Genomic DNA, 20,152 nt, shown 5'->3' with positions numbered 1-20,152 from the left:
CTACATTTCCTGGGGGGTTTTCTGGGTCACGTTCTGTGTCGCCTTGTCACCCGTGTGCACCAGCTCTCTGGGCGTCCAGCAGGCCGGGTCTTAGCCCCTGGGAAGTGGCACGACCGCTGCGTCCCAGGTGGACAGCAGGGGAGCCCGGGCGTCGTGCAAAGGCACCCACGCGGCAGAGCAAAGGCTTTCACCTGAGTCAGACTCCCGTTCCTTCTCTCTCTCTCTCTCTCTCTTTTTTTTTTTTTTTTGGTCAAAAGAAAAACATCTTTGAAAATCTAGGGGGGGGAACACCAAGGAGATATCCTGATGCCCTCTCAGCGGGGAGAGGACTCACAGAGGGGCTGCCATTCAGGGATTCATGGATAAAGGAAAACCCTGACCTGGATCCTGACTCGCAGTTTGAGTCTGGATGGAAACAGCCTTCCAGAAGTTGGTGTTTCCCACCGTGCTTACAGGACAGAGTGAACCACACGGAGGGGCTGTTTCTTTTTTCCTTTTTAAAAAACAGGCTCCCTGTGGGGAGCCCAATGTGGGACTCCATCCCGGGATCACAACCTGAGCCACCCAGGTGCCCCTTATCTCAGGATTTTTTTTTTTAAGATTTTATTTATTTATTCATGAAAGACACACAGAGAGAGACACAGGGAGAGACAGAAGCAGGCTCCATGCAAGGAGCCTGATGTGGGACTCGATCCCAGGTCTTCAGGATCACACCCCGGGCTGCAGGCGGCACTAAACCGCTGTGCCACTGGGGCTGCCCGGGGGCTGTTTCATCTACTTCATGGAACACAAATCTGAACTACTCCAGCCAGTCTGTATGAACAAGAGGAATGTTTATTCCTTTGTACCTGTATCTCCTTAAGAATTAGCACTGGGCGTCCATGGTGGTTAACCACCGGCTGCCCACCAGGCAGTACGGACACGTAACAGGATGACGTGTCTGTAAAATTCTCCGTAACGGGTCCCCCCCTTCAGGGGCTCCCACTTAACACTGGCCTGATGGCAACTAAAGATTAGGGTGCGAGCATATCCCACAGCAGCGGCGGCAGCAGGAAGGGCATCACCTGGGAACCTGCCTCGTGGACGAGCCCTCCTGCGCCGGGGCCACGAGCTTGGAGCAGGGAGGCCCGACCCACCTGGAAGGCCACCTGGGCCAGGAAGATGAGCTTGTCCCGTTCAAAGAGCCCGCGGGCCGTGTACATGTAGACCGAGTAGGTGATCTCGTCCGTCAGGTTCATCACCCGCTGCTTGACCTCCTTGGCGGGGGTGGTCTTCTGGATGGCCTTCTCGAACACCACGTTGAAGGCCTGGGGAGCGGGCGCGTGGAGGCTTGGGGGGCTGGACTGTGAGGCCGCCCAGGCTGCCCGCCAGGGTTCTAGTTTGTTTCTGTGGCGGGTGGGGGTCTGGGGCACCAGGGGAGGGGCCCCTCGCCGGGGTGCTGGCCCCAGGGCGGATCCCGTGCAGCCTGGACCCCACCTGTCCTCCCGATGGCCGGGGCTCTGTGGACACCAGGGGCCCGGGACCTGGAGCCGCACCTTGAGCGAGAACTGATAGATGGGGTTGATTTTGTTGAGGTCGTTCAGTATGAAGTACAGCAGGGAGGCCCTCTCGGCGGCTGGCCGGTAGTTCTCTCTGGCCTCGTTGATTTTAACCTCCGTGATTTTTGCCTCTTTCACCTTCAAACAAACGGGCCTGAGTGGGACCAGCGGGTGGACGGCGCCGGTGGGCAGTGGGTTCGTCCCCTGTCTGTGGGATCGTCGGCTGGCAGGCGGCGTGCCGCGCGGTGCCTGAGCCCCCCGTTCCTGGTCCGGGCCCCACGGGCTGGGGGGGTGCAGGCCTGGGAGGCGGGCTCTCACCTTTTCCTCAATCTCGCTGGCCGTGTGCTTGGTGGTCTCCAGATTCTCTACTAAGGCCGTGTCCCCCAGGAAGTTCCCCGACGCGGCCGACAGACGGGCCAGCAGGGAGTCCTCCAGCTCTTTCAGAACAATCTTGAATTCATTTTGGGACTTGGTGAGGTTTGCCTGCGGGCGGCACAGACAGCCGGGAGGGGGGTCAGGCGTCGGCCGGCTCTGTGCCCCTGCCACAGCCCAGACCCAGCGGGGACAGGAGGAGCAGGGCCAGCCTCATACGAGTGGGCAGCCGTGTGGCCGGGGCAGGGGGACCGCCCTGAGCCCGCGTGTGCTGGTGGCCGCGCACGGGGACCCGCCACAAAGACCGTGCCTGTGGGGCTGTCTGGGCACCACCGACTCCTCTTCCGTCAGGGAAGCGGCTGCTTGGTTTGGCATTAGGTTTGGGAGGAAGTAGGTTTGGGGGAGAAGAGTGGCTCATTCCACTGCACACAACGTGATCGTGTGACAGGCTGGGGCACGGTCAGAGAGACGCGTTGGGGAAGCTCGCGGCCACCCGAGTGGCCCGCCCTGGGCCACGTGGGGCTGACGTCAGGCCCCCGTACCTTCAGCTGCTCTAGATCCGGGCGCTCTTTGGCCACCACGGCCGCCAGGAGTTGGTCCTCGAGCCCGTCCCTGGTGACCAGGAAGTTGATCAAGGTGCACTGGGCTTGCATCTCGGGCTTGTAGTGTGGGTTGAAGTACTTGGTGTGCAGGATGAGGCGGAACTTGGGGTGGTACTCCATCTCCTTGTCGCCGATCTTAATGAACCTGGTCGGTAGGGGACAGAGGGAGGGGTTTGAGGGGCTCTGGTGGCAGCAGCACCAGTGCAGACCACCTCCCACCACCCCTGGGCCTCATGCTGCCCTGAACCCCCCTCTGGTCCCCAGGAAGGGACAGCGTCTCTTCTTGTTCTGCTCTTCCTCTCTGGCCTGTGGCTGGGATCTTCTAGAAGGCGCACCTGTGCTCTCTCTGGCTGCTCGGTTCTGATCTGTATAGTCGCACGTGCCCAGCTCCGAGTGCACATCATACTCCCCTGGGAGCCGGGACAGAAACACCGCCTGGGCCCCGCCGCAGAGCCATGGACATCACAGACACTGACATCCTAGGTCACAACAACTCTACGTTCTGGAAGCTCCCGGGAGAATCTGAAGGCAGCCAGGCCCAGACCCCGGGTCCCCCGGCACTGCAGGGAGGATCTCTCCTCTCTGCTCCTGCTCTGCTCCCCCTCTTCCTGGCCAAGCTCACTTCTTGGGGCCTCTGTAACTTCACCCCTTGGGCATCACCGCCCACGCCAAGCTCTTCTCCGAGGCGGAGATGTCAGAGTGTTCATTTTCGCCTGTTCTGGGCTTCTGCACACGCCCCTACTTTCACAGGGGGTCACAGCAGCTCTGATGCTTACGTTTTAAAAGTTGATTTGCTTCTCTTTTTATATTAGAAAAGCAATACGTGCTCAATGCATCAACCACTGAACGGATAAACAGGATAAGGCACATCTGTCCAGGGGACTGTGACTCAGAACCACGAGGTCCTGACACACGGCCGCACTGAGGGGCCTTGAACACACGGCCTGGGGAAAGCGGCCAGACGCAAGGGGGCACAGCTCGTGCGATTCCCTTGTACGGATGCAGAACAGGGAGATCCGTGGAGGCAGAGGGCACGCTGGCGAGTGCCAGGGGCTGGCAGCTGGGGGGCACGGCAGGGGCTGGCTGCCGTGGGCGGGGGGCGTGGGGACTAGATGGGCTGATCCACGCACATCACTGTGAACGCACCAAATACCACCACATTGTTGGCCTTAAAACAGCTAATTTTATGCGATGTAGATTTCACTTGAATAAGAAAAAATAGTGCTACAGGCTCAAGATCTGGAAAACGCATAAAAATAGAAGGAGAGCTTGGCCATTAGGGCTGGCCGTCCGCAGGGGTCACTCGCACGGTGGCGGCTTTCCTGACCGGGGCGCGGCCCCACTATTTCCCATCTCTCCCCGGGCACCGGCGTTCCGCCAAAGACCCTGCCGCACCAGGACAGCGGGAAGCTCCCCGCACCTCCCCTCTGTGCAGAGGCCACACCTGCCCCTGAGCGAGTTCACACGGGCCAAGCGGCGAAGGAGGAACGTGGAACTCACTTTCCCTTTTTAATGGTGTTCCTGCCCAGCAGCGGGTCCAGCACAGGGTCCACGGTTTCGCCGATGTTCTCGATGAGCAAGGTGTCCCCTTCAGAAATGGCCTGCTCGATGATGTCCAGGTAGCTGTGCGCATGATGTGGGGCCAGGTAAGGACGCGGGCCCAGAGATGGCACCGCTGGACGCCCCAGGAGGTGGCCCTCAGAGCCAGAAGGCACCAGAAGACAGGTAACCGAGGGGCATCTGTGCACATCTCCCCTGGGGGCCTTTGGGAGGGCAGCCCCCTCACAGCTGTCGAGCCAGACATTTTCACACCCGTGTCTGGTCCCCAGGCCCCGGTGCACCAGGAAGGCAAAATGGGGTGGCCCTAGTGACCACTGTGACGAGGAAATGTGTCCCACTAGAGACGAGAAATGAGAAAATGACCAGCCTGAAGCCTCGTGGTTGGCAGGGGCCACGTGGGACTCAAGCCTGGGTGACGCTCTGTCCCTGGAGCAGCAGGTACTGGGCGGGGGTGCGGAGAAGAGCCCCGGGGTTAATTCTTTACTGTTGGCACTATTCCCCAAGACCAAATATCGCAAGACAAATCCACCTGTGGGCCAGGATCTGTATGTAAAGACGCACCTGCCCATCTGACCAGGGTGTCACACACCTCGGGTGTGTTTCTAAGCACAAGGGCTGGCCGGCCAGCGGCTAGCTTTGGAGCCCCCACCTCGCCCCGCCTGCCACCACGGCCCCCACCTCTTCTGCCCCAGGCGGATGGCTTTCAGTTCGCTGCCGTATTTGTTTTTGATCCACTTGATTCCTTGCAGCTGGGCGTCCACGATGAGGGGCCAGCGCTCCGTGTTGCACAGGATGGTGGCATTCTCGGTGGACATGCGGTCGCTGGGGAGGCCCTGGTTGTTCCAAGTGGCCACGTCGGCGTCATCCGTCAGCAGGCTCAAGGGGTCCAGACCTTCTGTGATCGGGATGGGAACCTGCCAAGAGGAAGTGCTCGCTCTTAGAAGGGGTGAGGTGGCCTTCCTTACTGCCCCACGGGGGACAGCTCTCCAAGTGACGGGGCTGTGGTTGGACCACGGACGAGCCGCCGTGGTCTGGAAGACCCGCACTTACAGCGAGTGCCCTGATGGAGCGTCTCGGAACCCACCAGGAGGGGTGCAGCATCGGCCACACTGGGCCACGGCGCAAACCCGCTGCAGCCAGAGCATCAGTGAGGGTGACGTGTAGCTGGTCTGCCCCGCCGGGGACCTCCCTAGAGTTCCCGAGTGACGAATGCAACTGAACCTCTTACCTTTAACTTCTTTATATAAGGGATCCAGAATTTGTCCATCAGCTCATTTCGGTATTTCTTGGTGAAGTAGCCCACGTAGGAGACGAAGGCGGAAATCAACAGGACGTCCCCACACAGGGTGACCCCCTGGCTCTTGAAGTTCTTCACCGATTCAGCCCAGCGCACGTTTTCCGATGCCAGTCCCCCTACCAGCCTAATGTGACCACGCGGTCAGTGGGGGGAGGAGGAATGTTGGAGGGTCACTCAGGCCCAAGGACAGGAAGCAGCTCCCACCTCCCAGTGTGATGAGCCTGGCATTTCAAATCCTTCCTTTGCTCAGTGCTTCAACACTGGACATGCTTTGGGGGAAATTTTTGGGAATAACTGCTTTAGGGAAGCAAAACTAACACTTTCTGGGGGCAGCTGGGGGCCAAGTGCCCCCTCCCCAGACTTCTGCGCTGACATCACTTCTGAGCTGACATTATTTGGACATTTCGCCCACATGCTACAGCTGCTGCCGGGACACCACTGAGCACAGGCTTTGGCTAACTGGCAAGTCTTGGCAGAGGCGGAGTCTGGATGGTGGCCACGGTGGCCACAGGACAGTGTGGCATCTGGAGGGCACCTGGCCCCATGCGGAGTGGGTACGGCAGGGTTGGCATCCTGCTCCTCTGGCCACCTGCCTGAGAGCTGGCCCCTGACCCTAGATGCAACATCCCCAGTCTGAGAGCATTGAGATATTTGTTGAAAGCACAGGTTGCCTAATTATGACCCCTGAGGTCTGTCCTTAACATCACCCCCAGGAGCCCTTGCTTCCCAAAGACCAAAAGACCTCTTTGCTTTTCTTGGTGGGTATGTCAAGTCCCTCAAACCTAGGATGGCATCTGCACTCTGCTGGAGGCCGTTGTCAGGCGGCCTGGGGATCTCCGAGGGTCCCTGGGTCTCACTGACTACCACCTGCCAACAGTTGCCAGCCCTCTGGGCAGGGGAACAGGCAACCAGAGGCCACACCCTAGGACCGACTCTGTGCCAGGCTCCCGGGGCTCACTTTCAAAAGCAGGAAAAGAAAGCCCTGAGGCCTCGCTGCCCACTGGTGAGCACCCAAGGTGTCGGTTAGTCCAAATTGAGATGTGCACGTGGGTTTTGAGGACCCGGAATGAAAACATGCGCGGACTGTCTCAGCGATCGTCCTCACAACGACTGCATGTCGAAATGATCCCATTTGGGGTTCAGAAAAATACATCCTCAGAATTGGTCTCATCTTTGTACTGTGCTAAGGTGGCAATGGGAAAATGTAAGGGGTGGGCGTGGCTCGAGCTGCCTTCCCGTTGGGACAGCGCTGCTCTGGAGGCCACGTGTGTAATCAGGGCGTAAAGGGCCGCGCAGGTGGAGGCCCTGGAAGGCCGTACAGACACCACGTTGCGGTGAGAACAAGCCCCCGTGGACGCTGCCTCCCGGGCAGGTCTGGGTTAGGGTGGGTTCTGTGACCCCAAAGGTCACGAGATGCACAGAGGTCCTCTACCCAGGAGGTGGAGACACTGGCCGATCGTCAGTCAGTGGGTCTATCCTGTTCTGCGGGCCTGTCCCTTCCACGGGCACTGGCAAGACAAGAGGGTGGCCCGCGGGGCGGAGCGAGCTACCTGTTAGCCAGCGAGATCACCCTGTTGGTGGCGTCGGCCTCTTGCTGGCACTTGATCTTCTCTGCAGTTGCCTTTTCAAAGGCCGACGTGAGATTGCTCAGGTTGGCATTGAGTTCCTGGGGGAACAGAATGGCCAGGAAATGCGGCGGTGGTGGCGTCCCAGGTCCCGCCAGAGTGCGCACAGCACGGAGCGGGGCCTCCCGGGTGGGCGATCTGGTCCCTGCAGCTGCGCTGGTCATTCACAGTGGCCACACTGTGCTGACCCCGCCCCGCAGGGCTCTGACCCCGGGGGGAGCCCCTTGGGTGCGGGGAGCACTCACGGCAATCTTGTTTTTGATCCGCGAGAGCTTCTCTTGCGCCTCTGCTAGCTCCGCGTTGGCCTCCTCCAGGGCCTGCCTCTTGGGGGCCACGTCGCAGTACACCTCGTAGAAGCGGACGATGTTGATGCACCAGGAGCAGAGGCCCGCGGCGGCCGTGGACTTGGAGCGGATGAACTCGGGGTCGAAGGTGGGGTTGCCTTGGTAGGGCCTGGAGAGGGAACAGTGGGTGCTGGCGTGGGCCCTGGGCCCCAGGCCGTCCGGCGTCTACCCTCCAGCCATCAGGGCCGCGCTGGTACGTGCTCTGGCCGCCCGTCCCAAGCAGTTACGAGGGGAGCGCTGTGAATTGGGGTTTTGGGGGGGTGTCTCAAAGATGAAGAAAAGAGCGAGGCACGGTGTTCTGTCCCCAGAAGTTGGGGAGTGAGGGGATGGCCTGTGATCACATGAAGGAGGGGATTGCATTCCTCGTTCTCTGTTCTGGAGCTTTCTGTAGGTGGTCCCGTTTCATTCTCAGACCCCACCCGTCAGCAAGAAAACCCAGGTTCAGGGGGCTGGGGGCTCAGAGACTTGCCCCGAGTGCCACCTGCAGGAAGCTGTAGCCCTCGCGTCAGGGGCTGCGTGTCAGGCGCTGTTATGAGAGCTTCCTGCATGGGGGCTCCTGGAGCCTGCTCCCCTTGGCATGTGTCATCACCCCATGGCACTGTGGGGCGACGGGCCCAGAGAGGCTGAGCATCTCTCCCGACGTGACCCAGCAGGGAGGGGGCAGCGCTGGCAGACACACGGAGCCCGCGCCCCAGAGATCCCTGGACCCCCACAGCGCCACCTCCACTCCCGGGGTGGACCGAGGGAAAATCCCCAGAGATGCACCCTAGACCCTTCCGGAAACCAGTATTTTTAGGCACAACAAACTGAACTGTCAATAGAAAGAATTTCAAATGCGTAATTCGAGGTAGTAACTGGTGAGTGGCCCAAATTAGGGCCGGCAGCCCAGCTCCTCCTCCCCTGGTTTACTTCACGCCTTGTTTAGGTTGATACTAAAGCGGGTTTGCACCCTTCAACGCACGTCAGACACGGGGGAGCCGGCGGGGTGGAGCCGGCCTGAATCCTCCAGGGGCCGCAGCGCTGCGAATGCGCCGGGCCACCTGCCACCGAAGTAGCCGGAGAACGTGTCCTCTTGTTCCGGCGTTGGGTGAATGGCAGGAGCCCGACAGTCTCTGTATATGTACGGCGCCACTGCCACTGCCACTGGCAGGGGCCAGCCCAGCACGTGGGCCCCCGGGTGGGAGGCCCGGGGACGTGTGTCTAGTCTTGTCCCACACCCACCCCACAGCTACATGGCCAACCTGCTGCACGCATGTCCCTCTGGATGTGGTGTTTACGGTGACAACAACGGAAAGAAAAAGATCACGCCTGATGGAGCCCGAGCCAGCGGAGGACACCCACTGCACATGTGTGTGCGTGCAGGTGTACTACAGTGTTGTGTGCATGAGTGTGTGTCATGTGTGCACGTGTACATGCAGTGTGCATGGGTGTGCGCATCATGCGTGCAGGTGTATGTACAGTGTGTGTGCATGGGTGCATGTGCATCATGCATGCAGGTGTGTGTATACTATGTATGCATGGGTGCGTGTGCATCATGTGTGCAGGTGTATGTACACTGTGCATGGGTGCATGTGCATCATGCAAGCATGTGTATGTACAGCGTGTGTGTACGTGGCTGCATGTGTATACGTATATGTACAGCGTGTGTGTGTGTGTGATGCGTGCACATGTACACAACTGCTCTTGCCTCTGGGGGCCTCTCCCCAGCTCCTATGGCCCTGCAGCTGCTCTGCCCGCCTGGCATCCTGGGGCCGTGGGGGTCGCTGACCCTCCCATGTCTCCTGTGGGGAAGGGGCTGCCTAGACTTGGGGCCACGGGCCTTCCCACCTGCTTTGACTCCTTAGGTGGGGGTGGGGGAGGCAGTGGGTGGTGAGACGCCCCGGGAGCCCACACTTCACCCCGACACCGGGACAACTCCCCACCTGCCGCCCGCCGAGTCTGGGCCCCCACCTTGCCCACCTGCCCACCCTGATGAGCACAGGCTGCCTGGGGGAACGGGGACCATGCAGCACCGGCAGGAAGTGAAGTGAACCCCACGGCGTGGCCCCGACTCACTTAAACGCTTTTAGGCAGGCCTCGGGGATGTGCTCCTTGTCGAACTTTTTCAGGGAGTCCAGGAAGGTGTCCACTTTGCCCATCATGATTTTCGCGGCTTTCCAGCTCTTGTCCTTGGGGATCTTGCCCCCGGGGGCGGTCAGGATCATGACGGCGGCCGTGACATTGACCACGGCGTCCGGGGGGGACCCAAAGGACTTCAGCTCCATCAGGTTGTTCTGTAAACGAAGGACAAGCAGCAGCTGTGAGGGGACGGGGCCCTGCCGCGGGATCGGGAGGCCCCGTGACGACCGGGGAGACCGCCGAGACCCTGGGGTCCCCGTGCCGGCTCCATGGCTTTCTCCCCACCCTGGCCGGTCCCGGTTCTTTCGTTTCCTTCCTTTACCTTGTTCAGCGTGTCGAGAGCTTCCTGCGCTGCCAGCAGGGCCGGCTCCGCCTTGGCCAGGTCCGTTTCACAAGCCTTTTGTTTCTCTGTGACATTCTGGAAGGAAGCCACGAAGGAAAGTTCAGTGCAGGCGGGGATGGGGACCGCGGCCGAGTGTGTGCATGTGTGCGTGAGTGTGCTTGTTACGTGGCGCCCTGGGCACGAGGGAGCGCAGCCGGGAGTGAGGAGGGCGGCCTCCCCCCAGGCCCATGCATGAACTGTGCACATGCGTGTCCTCCGTGGCGGTAGCACTGCTGTGCCCCATGCCCCCCGTCAGCCTGCCAGGTCACAGGTCACCTCCTGGAGCCCACCTGTCTCCTCCCTGTCCCCTCGCCCCTGCCCCTCAGCTCTCAGGCTAGAAGGAGCCACACAGGGGGGCCGTGGGTTCGGGATCCTGGAAGGGGGACGTCGTTCCGTGGGCCTCAGCTTCCAAGACTGGAGAGAAACCCTGGGGCCACACGGGCCCCGCGCCGCAGGCTCCGAGGCCTTACTGTCTGTTGGTGCCCTTGTGTGATCTGTCTGGGATGGGACACTCGGGAGGTAGAGCTCGCCCTCCCCTTAGGGCAGAGACCCCCGCACGCACTGCTGCACGCACACGCGCCCAGTCAGGAAGAGCCCCTCTGAGCCTCTGGAGGGCCTCGGTGCGATACGAGGCAGTGGGGGCTGGGGGCTTTGCTGGCACGGAGGTGGGAGGGCAGAAGGGACAGGGGGTCTGCAAGGCACCTCCTGGAGGGTCCGTCTAGGCCCGGCCTTGGAGGCCCGCGTGGGGCGTGACCGCAGGCCTGGGCACGGGAGGCGAGGTCTCTAACCCGGGGGCAGCCCCCGAGGGGCCATTTCCGGATGCCGGGGTTGGAGAGGGACGGGCGCCCGGACACTAAGGGCCACAGGAGTGGCAGATGGCAGGTCACGGCTTGGGGTGTGCTTGTGGGGCCTGGCTCGGATCCTGACGATGCCGCCCGCCTGTTGCCGACCTCCCTGGGCCTCAGTGGGTTGTGGGTGTGCGGGTTACGAGGAGGAATGGTGTGGGGCTTCTGCCGCCCTGCCTGGCCCGTGTCCTCTTCCTCCTCCAGCACCTGGTGGCGGCCTTCGGGGCCCCTCCTCCTCCAAACCACTTGCCACCAGGCCATGCTCCATCTCAGCAGATCGCAGGCAGTTACTGGATACTCTCCATTTACACACCAATGCGGGTGCACGGCTGGAGGCCTCAAGGGCCTGCAGGGCCCGGGGGGAGGGGGGAGCCCCCCGGGGCAGGCCAGGGGCCCCTGGGGACCAGTAACCCCGGCGCCTCTGGGGACGCCTGGTGCAGCGAGTCTGAGGCCCAGGACTCCCGCCCGAGGCGGGCTTCTCAGACCTTCCTGTGCTCCTGGCCCCCGGCATCTGGCTACAGTGCAGACCGTGGCCGGAGCTGGGCTGGGGCCCGACCCTGCATTTCCTCCCAGCTCCTGGAGATGCCGCCTCCGTGGCCTGGGCAGCCCTCCTCTGAGCGGGGGGCCCGTGCTCGGGAGAGAAGCTCCCAGCCTTTGCCCGGGCCGGGAGCGGGCACCGAGCCTTGGGGAAGGCCGGGCCTGCGGAGCCGTCGGGGAGCGAGCTCGGCCGCGCACCTTGTTGATGACTTCCACCTTGGCCTCTTCCTCGTCGGCAATGGCTTTCTCTTTGCTGACCTTCTCGGTTTCCACGCCCACCACGTGGATCAGCTTGTCCGCATTCTCATTTTTCTGCTTGAGCTCAGCCTCCTGAATTGCCAGCTTGGCCTTTAAATCATCCACCTGGGGAGGAGACCCCGAGAGACGGGCAAGGGTGGGTCCCGGCCCCACGCACAGGCTGGAGGGCAGCACTGGGGGGCGAGGGCCAGGCTGCCGTGGCTGTGCCGCCCGGGGCCTGCCAGGCGGGAGGGAGCCTGGGAAAGGAGTGAGGGACAGGGTGGGACATGCCGCCCCGTTCTTGGTGGTTTCTCCCGCAAGGAGGCCCCGCCGTCCCTGTGCTAGGACCATGTCTGGAAGGTTCCTCTGGGGGAAAGAAGTGTCCTGCTTAGCTGGGCTCCTCTCTGATCCCTTCTGAGCAAGCTGTCCAGGTGGGAGCCATCCTGCTTGGCCCCTCCAAGGTCTGTCTTCCTGGAACACCCCCTGCCGTACTCCCCCCACACCCTTACAGGGGTGGCCTTGACCCATGCCACACTGCCTGTGGCTCTGGTTCCAGGGGCTCGGCCTCCCTGGAGGCAGAGGTGGGTTCACGCCTCAGCAGAGTGGCAGGGGCTGTCGTCAGGGCTCCCCTGGGGACACCAGCAGTGGGCAGTGAAGGTCAAGGGGCCGGGCTGCACTAGAGAGGGCACCTAATAAAGCCAGGCAGAAAACCTAAAAAAGAAAACAAAACCCAGAGGATGGCAAAAGCCTTTCCAAGTGGGCACCGCAGTGTGCAAGGTGTCTCAGGGCGTGTGGTCACAGATGCCCGTGACCTGATCCCACAAATCCCACTGCACTTGGGCCCACGTAAAGCACCCAACAGAGTAACAGCAGCATTGCCAAAGCATTTTGAATCCATTTTTCATATTAAAACCCCCACGTTCTCCGGGATTTGAGAATGGAAGCTTCTCCGAGGCGGGACTCCTGTTTCCCTCACTTGGGGGAAGGTCTGGAACCTGCAGGCGGAGCCGCCCTCCCTACCTGGGACGCCGTGCTCTGCAGCTTCATCAGCCCGTTCTCCAGCCTCTCGATCTTGGCCACCAGCTCCATTCTCTTCTTGGCCAGCAGGTTCTGGTACAGTTTGATCTGCTCCAGGAAGGTTTTGGGTGTGGTGTAGTTGTAGCGCCGCTCGGTGGCCAAGTACAGCTGGGACATCTCATTGACCGTTGTGTGCACGTAAGACATGAAGATGCTGATGGAGGTCTTGACCTCTGGCTGCAAAGGTGAGTCAGGGCGTTAGTGCCCTGTTCCCTTGGGGGAGCAATCCCACGCCCCTTAGGGGCCTGGGGAGGAGGCGGCTGGGGTCCCCGGGTTTTCAGCAAGGCCAACCTTCCTTTCCTCGCTGGGACCCTGGAGGGGAGGCACAGCCCCTCAGTCTTGGCCGTTCAACCTGCTTGAGGCTCAAATCGGCAGTGCCCTCAGGGGCTGTCGTGGGCGCTGACACCATCTCTTCGAGGGCTTGGCCAAGCACCAGGGACACGACACAGCTTTATCACTGGAACTACCTCTCCCCGACTCACACGCCTGCATCCCTGGGAGACTGCAGGGCCTGACCACGTGTTGGGGTGACCCGGGCAACCCCAACAGCGAGCATTCACTGTGTAAAGGACCTATGCTGGGTCCTTTCCCACACCAGGGTCACAGCCACCACCATCTGGGCCGCCCCCCCCTGCCTGAGTGTTCTGCCCCCGGAGCTGTCCGTGCAATACGCTGCAATTTGAGTCAACGTGGAAATGTGTTCATCCGACGCATGCTTCCCCTTCGGCATCTACTCTGTGGCCCTCCCTGGTGCCAGCAGTGGGGGCTGCTCCCCCCGATCTTAGGAGGCCCCTGTCTTGGGGCTGGAAACCCATGCCTATGCCCCCAGGGAAATGAGAGAAGTGCCCCCCCCGCCCCCCCAGTAAAAGAGGAGGAGGCTTAGATCACCCACCACCCCTGTCAGCAGGGGCAGGTCAGAGGTGAGGGAGCAGCCCCAGGGGGAGCCCTGCTGGAGCCCGAGATGGGAGTGAGCGCGGGCCTCTGGATGCCCTCAGAATAAATGCAGGCGCGCCTGTCAGCCCTGATCAGGGACTGTGTTTAAAGCCTGCGTTGCTCAATTTGTGGGCACCCTGGCGTCAGCTCTCCTGACCTGGCCCTGTGGGCCAGCGGCCGCAGGGGTGGGGCGCTCCGAGCCAGTTGAAACCAGTGGCCCCTGGCACAGTAACACAGGGCCGTGAAGCCAACTACCAGCGGCTTGTCTTTGTTTATGATGTTGGTATTTGTTCACTGTGAATTATTTAGCGTTGATTTTGGTTTTTAAAAGTACTGCACGAGGACATCACGGATCTTGGTGACTGAGGTCACACCTCCTCTCCCCCCTTTCATAGTCCTCCAAGTCGTGGAGGCAGAGGGTGCGGGGTCCCCCTGTCCTGGGGGCAGACCCTCCTGGCTCTGCGCACCAGCACGGAGGGCGGCGGACGGGCCGGTGCCCAGTGACCCACCTGAATGCCCTCGGTTTCCTGGAGGAAGCGCGCGCTCACGGACACCAGGGCGTCTTCCGGCCACTCGTGGAACCAGTCGATGGCCGTGCAGTTGACAACAGCAGGGAACTTCCTCGCCCGCACACGCAAGATGGAGCCCACGGGAGAGAAACACAGGATCACCTGGATGCGGGACAGGAGAGCGGCTTGTGGGGCCCGGGGTGCTGAGGGCTGAGCTCGGGAAGGGAAGCTCTCTGCTGTCTGCTTCCAGGTGTCTGCGGAGTCACCCCGGTTCCGGCCTTAACATGCAACTGGTGCACATTCCACTGACTTCACACCTCTTGTGGGGAATGGGGAAATGCAGACAACGCCCCTGGCCTTCTGACGTGGCCCTGCGGCGGGGACGGCCGGGTGAAGGTCCGAGTGGGAATGAGCACCATCGCCGGCAGAGGAGGGCCGAGGACACGGAGCCTCTTCCAGGTCCCCATGGCCACGATGGTGACTAATCCCCAGACAACTTGGGGCTCCCTGGGACCCCAGCCGCAGGTGGTGCTGTGCGCACGGGCCCTGGTGCCCATTTGTGGGACCGGGAATAGCCTCAGCCACTGGGCCCCTCCTGGCTCTGCAGCCCCTTCCTCCGTGGTGTAGCGGGTGCCTCCTGGAGTGGCCATTCCACGGGAGGAGGGCCGTGCCGGGCCCTGGAGGAGGAGCCCAGCAGAGGCCGCATCCATCAGGGTCTCCCTCAGGGGCTCCCTCGGCCCCCAAACAATATCCATGGGTGGCCCCGCATAACCCAGACTGGGGACAAGAAGAGGGACCGTGCCGTGTCTGCATGGAGCAGGGGTGATGGTAGCCAGCAGGCCCTGGGAGAGCTATGGGGGGTGGACCCTCAGGGTCGGGGTTGGGGGCAGCATCTGTTCGGGACAGCTGCCCCTACTGGATGCTGATGAGAAGGGAGGAAAGGATCCGAAGGGCCCTTGGCCCCACAGGTAGTTCAGCCCAGCGTCCCTTGGAAGGAACGTTGAAGGTTGAGGTGCACTTATAAATCTACTTAAAATCATGCATGCGGGGTGTGTGTGTGTCGGCGGGCGTCCATCGGGCAGCGCACCGTTTGCTCTGAAGGCCTAACATACGCAGATGGGAGCAGCCTGTGCCGCCGCCCCCAGGGGAAGGACCTGAGCCCTGCGCTGGGCCCAGGGCTGCTCCCCGGATGCTGTGACTGTGAGACCAGGGCTCCTACCTTAAGCTGCCTGCGCACTTTCTCAATGAAGAACTTCCAGCACGTTTCCCGAGTGTCGGTCATGCCGAGGGACTTCACTTGGGGCCGCATGGAGGAGATAATGTTCTCCACCTCGTCGTCCATAAACAGCCCCGGGATCTCCCCCGAGGCCAGCAGGTCATTGATGAGCACCAGGAACTGCTCCTCGGCCACCTGGGAGTCTGTCATCAGGAACACCGAGGGAACGTTCTTCACCGCTGACTTTATGTACTGCGCGCTCAGGTCAACCTGGACCCAAGGGGGACACGGTCAGGGCCTGACGATCACCCTGGAAGGGACGTCTGGGGGGTCAACTCTGTAAGACGTGTGCAGGGTCTATGGACAGGGACCTGAAACCTTGGGTGGGGAGCACCCGTGCTCACTGCAGCCCATGGGCGGGAGCAGCCCAGGGGCCCGTCAACCGACAGACGGATGGACCAAACGTGGCCTGTCTGTATGATGGGTTATTGCTCAGGCATGAATGGGAGGGATCTCCTGACACCTGCTACAACATAGGTGGGTCTGCAGCGATGCCAGGTGAGGTCAGCCCGTCCCCAAACTCCAGGAACTGCGGGATTCCACTTGGGTGAGGTCCCTGGAGCCTCCAGGGTCACAGAGATAGAATGTTGGGGGTGGGCGCCACGGGCTGGGGGCAGAGTGGGCTCGTGTTTCAGTCTGGGGACCGGGCGTGGCGGTGGCGGTGGTTATAAAACGGCGTGATGTACGTAATGCCACCGACCTGTATGGTTACAATGGTAAAATTTTGTGCTGTGTTCGTTTTACTACCAAGGAAAGAAAAAGGAAGAAAGGCAAAACCTCAGAGACCCTAAAAAAGGTCTCGAATCAATGCGCTCCAGGCTCGGGGCTCAAGGGTCAGGAGCTGGTGTTGGACAAGGACACAGGGACACTGCATAAGGCTTGTCCCGCCCCTAGTGGGACTTAAAGAAGCAGCTCCACAGGATAACTGCACGGTCAGGGCTGGAAGAATGAATGAAGGGGAGCAGTAAAAAGGAACACACAGGAACATCACAGAGCAGCACAAATAGTTGCTATTGTCCAAGGATACAGTCCAAGGTGTGCGTGCAGAGCGTCTGGCGCTGCCCCAGGAGTCATGCGCCCGTGCCGAGGGTAATGGCTGATTTTCCGTACACCCCGTGGGCCCCTGTAATTGCTCACAGGCACCCCGAGGGGTTCAGTGCTGTTTGGCAGCAGCCCAGCAACCCGGCCTCTCTGTGCAGAGACACGTCACCAAGGCCCCGTAGCTGGAGGTGACTGCAGTGGAAAGCCAGCCTCGGGTTCCGTATGTTTGACGCGAGAACAAAGGCGAGGGGAAGCCCTGGGCTTAGGAGAGCCAGCGGCGCAGGTCGGCGGGGCCTGGGAGCTGATAAGGCAGGTGCTCCTGGTCTGGCGGTCCCGCCGCAGCCGTTGCACGTGGGCCCAGCGCCACCCCCGAGGCCGTGGAGGAGGGCAGTGTGCCTGCGAGTCACAAGTCTGCCCCCGGCAGGTCTTCAGGATGCTCCCGGGGGCTCGTCCCTCCTGTAGGTGGGGGTGGCTGGATGGGAAAGCTGCCAAGGTCCCCCAAGTTCAGGTTCTAAGTCTGATCAGACTGGCCAAGGTGCGCGAAGCTAATTGCGCAGCTGCCCTGGTCTGGGTGGAAGTTTCTGGAAAGACTGAAGGCCGTGAAGGCCTAGGAATAGGGATGAGAGGCCCGCTTGGGTAAATGGCCTGTGCTTGAGTCCTGGCCACTCCTCCTTCTGCAAAGTCTGCACCTGGTGCCCCTTCATCGCCACCTGCAGGTGCTCCACTCGCTGCAGGCTCGGGCCCCCAGGAAAGCCCACAGCTGCTCGTGGCCCTCATCCTGCCGCCCCTGGATTCCCACCCTCTTGGGTTGCAGGGCCTGTCCTGGGGTCAGTACCTCCCACTCCCAGCACTTCCCAATCCCCAACACGTGCCCCCCCCCCCACTCCCCTAGATTCCTTGACGGGCCACAGGCAGAGCAGTGTCATTTGTCGTTCGTGACGCATTTCCTCCGGGCACTGGCGTCTTGGCTGCCCTGGCCCCCAGCCCAGTTCTGTCCTGTCCTCATTTCCTGCCCGGTGGAGGCACCACCCTGCCGGTCCCAGTTCCAGGCACAGACGTCACTGCCAGCTCCGAGAGCTCAGCTCCTGTGAGCCCCTTCCCCACCCGCGGTCGAGACGGAGGTCCAGGGGAATCTAGGGATCGGCAGTGACGGAGGGGCACACGCTCCCATCCCTGGTGGGGCCCCCTGAGCTGGCCCGGGGTCCCAGCCACGCCCTGCCTTCACACGCTCCCTCCTGCACAGGCAGAGACCAGGGGGTACCCTAGACTCAGGTCCCTCCTTTGCCCGTCTCTACACCGTCTGGTCCCAGTCTTTGTGGGGTCACTGGGCTTTTGCCGCAGCTCCCCACAGGTCACCCCACGGCACTCTCCGTGGGCCTCAAGCCACTCTCTACTTGGTTCTGGGGCTCTCTCAGGTCTTGGCCCTCTCTGCTCAAACACTCAATGGCATCTCATGTTCTGGGGACCGAGTCCAGGATTTTCCACAAGGTGCAGTGTCCCGCGGGGGCGCTTCCAGACCTCTTTCCTGCTGCATCTCTAACCTCTGGTGGGCCCCTACAGCTTATAGTACAGGTGGACTATAGAGCAACGTCCCATCCCTAGCAGCACGGTGCAGGCCCCGCTAGCCCCCCGTCTCCTTCCTTACTTCCAGACCCATGGCAGCGGCTTCATCAGGGTCAGGGACGGCTAGCACGAGCCGGCTTGATGTGGGTGTTGAGAGGACAGGCCTCGGCGTGGCTCAGACTGAATGCCCACCGCCGGCCCTAAAGTCAGGAACCAGGGACAAAGTCCACACAGGGACAGAGCAAAGGGCAGGATGCTGTCATGAAAATAACCCCATACAATGTGGTTACTGGTTAGTAAGACTAGAAACTCTCCGGAGAAAACCCAGTGAGATGATACAGCGCAGGTGCGAAGATCCTAATTGCCGGCGAGCGCCCTGGGGAAACCCGGGTGAGCGGCCTGACTGGCTAGCGGACAGGACGGGGCAGCCGGTCAGGAGACAGCATCTGGAGAACCGGGTAGGAAGAGCTTCCCTTAGTGCAGGGACTTAGAAAACACGCGGGCTAGTCCTCGGATAGAAAGAGCAGAGTCCGCTGGGGACAGTGACAACCAGAAACCAGACGCTGATCGGAGGGGGTCGTCCCCGGCGTTGCCCTTCCCGGCGCCTGTGCCGGCCGGCCGCCTCCCCCACCGGGAGTCCAGGGTGCTGCGGCCTCGGGGCCCCGTGGGCTGGGGGGCTGCTGCCCGGTCCGGCACCGTCCAGACGCACAGAGCAGCCCCGGCACCAGCATCGAGGGAGCCGGGCCCGCGTAATGCGCTCGAATCAATCTCAGTTCCAACCTGAAGCGCTGCGAGGATTGGGTCTGGGCTAATCGTGTTTGACGAGCACACAGTTCCCTGACAGAGCAAATTTTCGGGAAAAAGAAATCAATAAAAAGCCTCGGTGGCGTATCTTGGGGATGGGAGACCTGTTTACGCTAATGTTTATTTAATTAATTCAAAAAGCGGCCTTCCCGAATCCAAGTTTGTAGTCAGATACCCCGTAACAGCCCTGAATTATTTAATCTGGCCAACGGGGGATGACGCAGAACCACCCCCGTGACCGGGGCAGGAACCGGGTCTGTGCTGACTGTGCGGACCCTGACCCACAGGCCCTCTCACCTTTGCCACCGGGGCGTGGGCACCGGCCGACACGTGTCCCGGCCCTCGGTGTGATGAGGAGCCTGCAGTGACATAGGCTCTGTGTGCTGGACATGTGAGCCGTCAGTTTTCTCCCCCCGCACCCCACCTCCTAGGGTGGCTTGTCAGAGAGCCACGTCTCACCTTGAGGTCCGGGATCCCGTAGCCCTTCTTGAGAGTGATCTGGAACACGTCCAGCGCGCTGATGTAGGCGGCCAGGCGAGAGAGGCTCTGCTTGCCGCTGCCGCCCACGCCCACCAGCAGGGCGTTCCCACGGGGGAACTCCAGGATGCGGTTGATCCTGCAGATGTGAGCCACCGCGTCTTCGAACAGCACCTGCAGAGGCCAGAGGGACACCTCAGCGCCCCGGCGCACCCGGACGCGGCTCCTCCCGCGGCACAGACTCTCCTCCCAGCCCGGCCGGTGTTCGCTGTGAGTCTCGCAGCCCCAGAACGCCAGTGAGGCGCTGGTGATGAGACACGACAGGAGACCGTGGCCCGGCCCCTTCCCCGGGCTGTGCGCTCAAACAGCGCTCACCAGGTTCATGACTGCGTTGACTTCATTGTAACTGTCCAGGACGTCCACCAGCAGCTTGTTCAGGTGAGCCACGTTGGTTACCGAGAGGTATTTGGGCTCGCCGATTCCGTGAGAGAAGTGGCAAAACATATTTGGTTTGGCAAACAGGAGCTCATCACCAAGATCCTAGAAATAAGGGGCAAGGCACTTCTGTTGCTGGCCACCATGGGCATGCGCAGATCATCAGTAGCAGCTCCGGTCCCTCGCCATCGTGCTCCCCTCCCCGCCCCCCAGGATGCCAGGCCAAGTCTTCATGGGCCCAGACCACTGCTGCCAGGGCTCTGCAAACCATCAGCAGAAATCCCTAGTAGGACGGTCCCATCCCCATCACATCAGGAGGAAGAAATGAATCTGCCGAGGACATCAGGACATACCGGCAGAACACACTGACCCACACAGGTCTTTCTTACCCCAAGTCGATGGAGGGGGGTCATCACATCCTGCCCTCCGAGTCAATCCTTTCTCCCTCAGTTGTGCATTCATGTGACAGAGTCATTTCTTGGGACCCAGTGGGTCCTTCCCACCCCCCTGTGAGGGCCCTTCCAAGAGTGCTGGCCTTATCATTGGGCCCAGATACCATCATTACTGTGGAGTCTTTCTG

The 20,152-nt window shown here is 61.3% G+C and overlaps 1 protein-coding gene across 4 annotated transcripts in view; it reads right to left on the bottom strand.

The window, feature by feature from the left end:
- Positions 1-20,152, bottom strand: part of DNAH17 (dynein axonemal heavy chain 17) — a 95,765-nt gene that overhangs the window by 12,763 nt on the left and 62,850 nt on the right. For 3 of the 4 annotated variants that reach the window (XM_038546433.1, XM_038546434.1, XM_038546435.1), the window contains 17 exons: positions 19,513-19,677; positions 19,120-19,311; positions 15,196-15,462; positions 13,977-14,138; positions 12,478-12,711; positions 11,419-11,583; positions 9,779-9,874; positions 9,394-9,611; positions 7,240-7,447; positions 6,920-7,035; positions 5,301-5,493; positions 4,751-4,986; positions 4,013-4,135; positions 2,453-2,657; positions 1,857-2,021; positions 1,536-1,676; positions 1,137-1,307 (listed from right to left, as the gene is read on the bottom strand). In XM_038546433.1, coding sequence (XP_038402361.1) covers positions 1,137-1,307; positions 1,536-1,676; positions 1,857-2,021; positions 2,453-2,657; positions 4,013-4,135; positions 4,751-4,986; positions 5,301-5,493; positions 6,920-7,035; positions 7,240-7,447; positions 9,394-9,611; positions 9,779-9,874; positions 11,419-11,583; positions 12,478-12,711; positions 13,977-14,138; positions 15,196-15,462; positions 19,120-19,311; positions 19,513-19,677 — 3,057 coding nt within the window. Of the gene's footprint in view, positions 1-1,136; positions 1,308-1,535; positions 1,677-1,856; positions 2,022-2,452; positions 2,658-2,847; positions 2,867-4,012; positions 4,136-4,750; positions 4,987-5,300; positions 5,494-6,919; positions 7,036-7,239; positions 7,448-9,393; positions 9,612-9,778; positions 9,875-11,418; positions 11,584-12,477; positions 12,712-13,976; positions 14,139-15,195; positions 15,463-19,119; positions 19,312-19,512; positions 19,678-20,152 lie in introns of those variants that run through there. The other variant, XM_038546436.1, reaches the window with a different exon arrangement.

This window comes from Canis lupus, chromosome 9 (genome assembly GCF_011100685.1).
Source record: "Canis lupus familiaris isolate Mischka breed German Shepherd chromosome 9, alternate assembly UU_Cfam_GSD_1.0, whole genome shotgun sequence".
Taxonomy (NCBI): Eukaryota; Metazoa; Chordata; class Mammalia; order Carnivora; family Canidae; genus Canis; species Canis lupus.
This window is presented reverse-complemented; position numbering and strand designations above follow the sequence as displayed.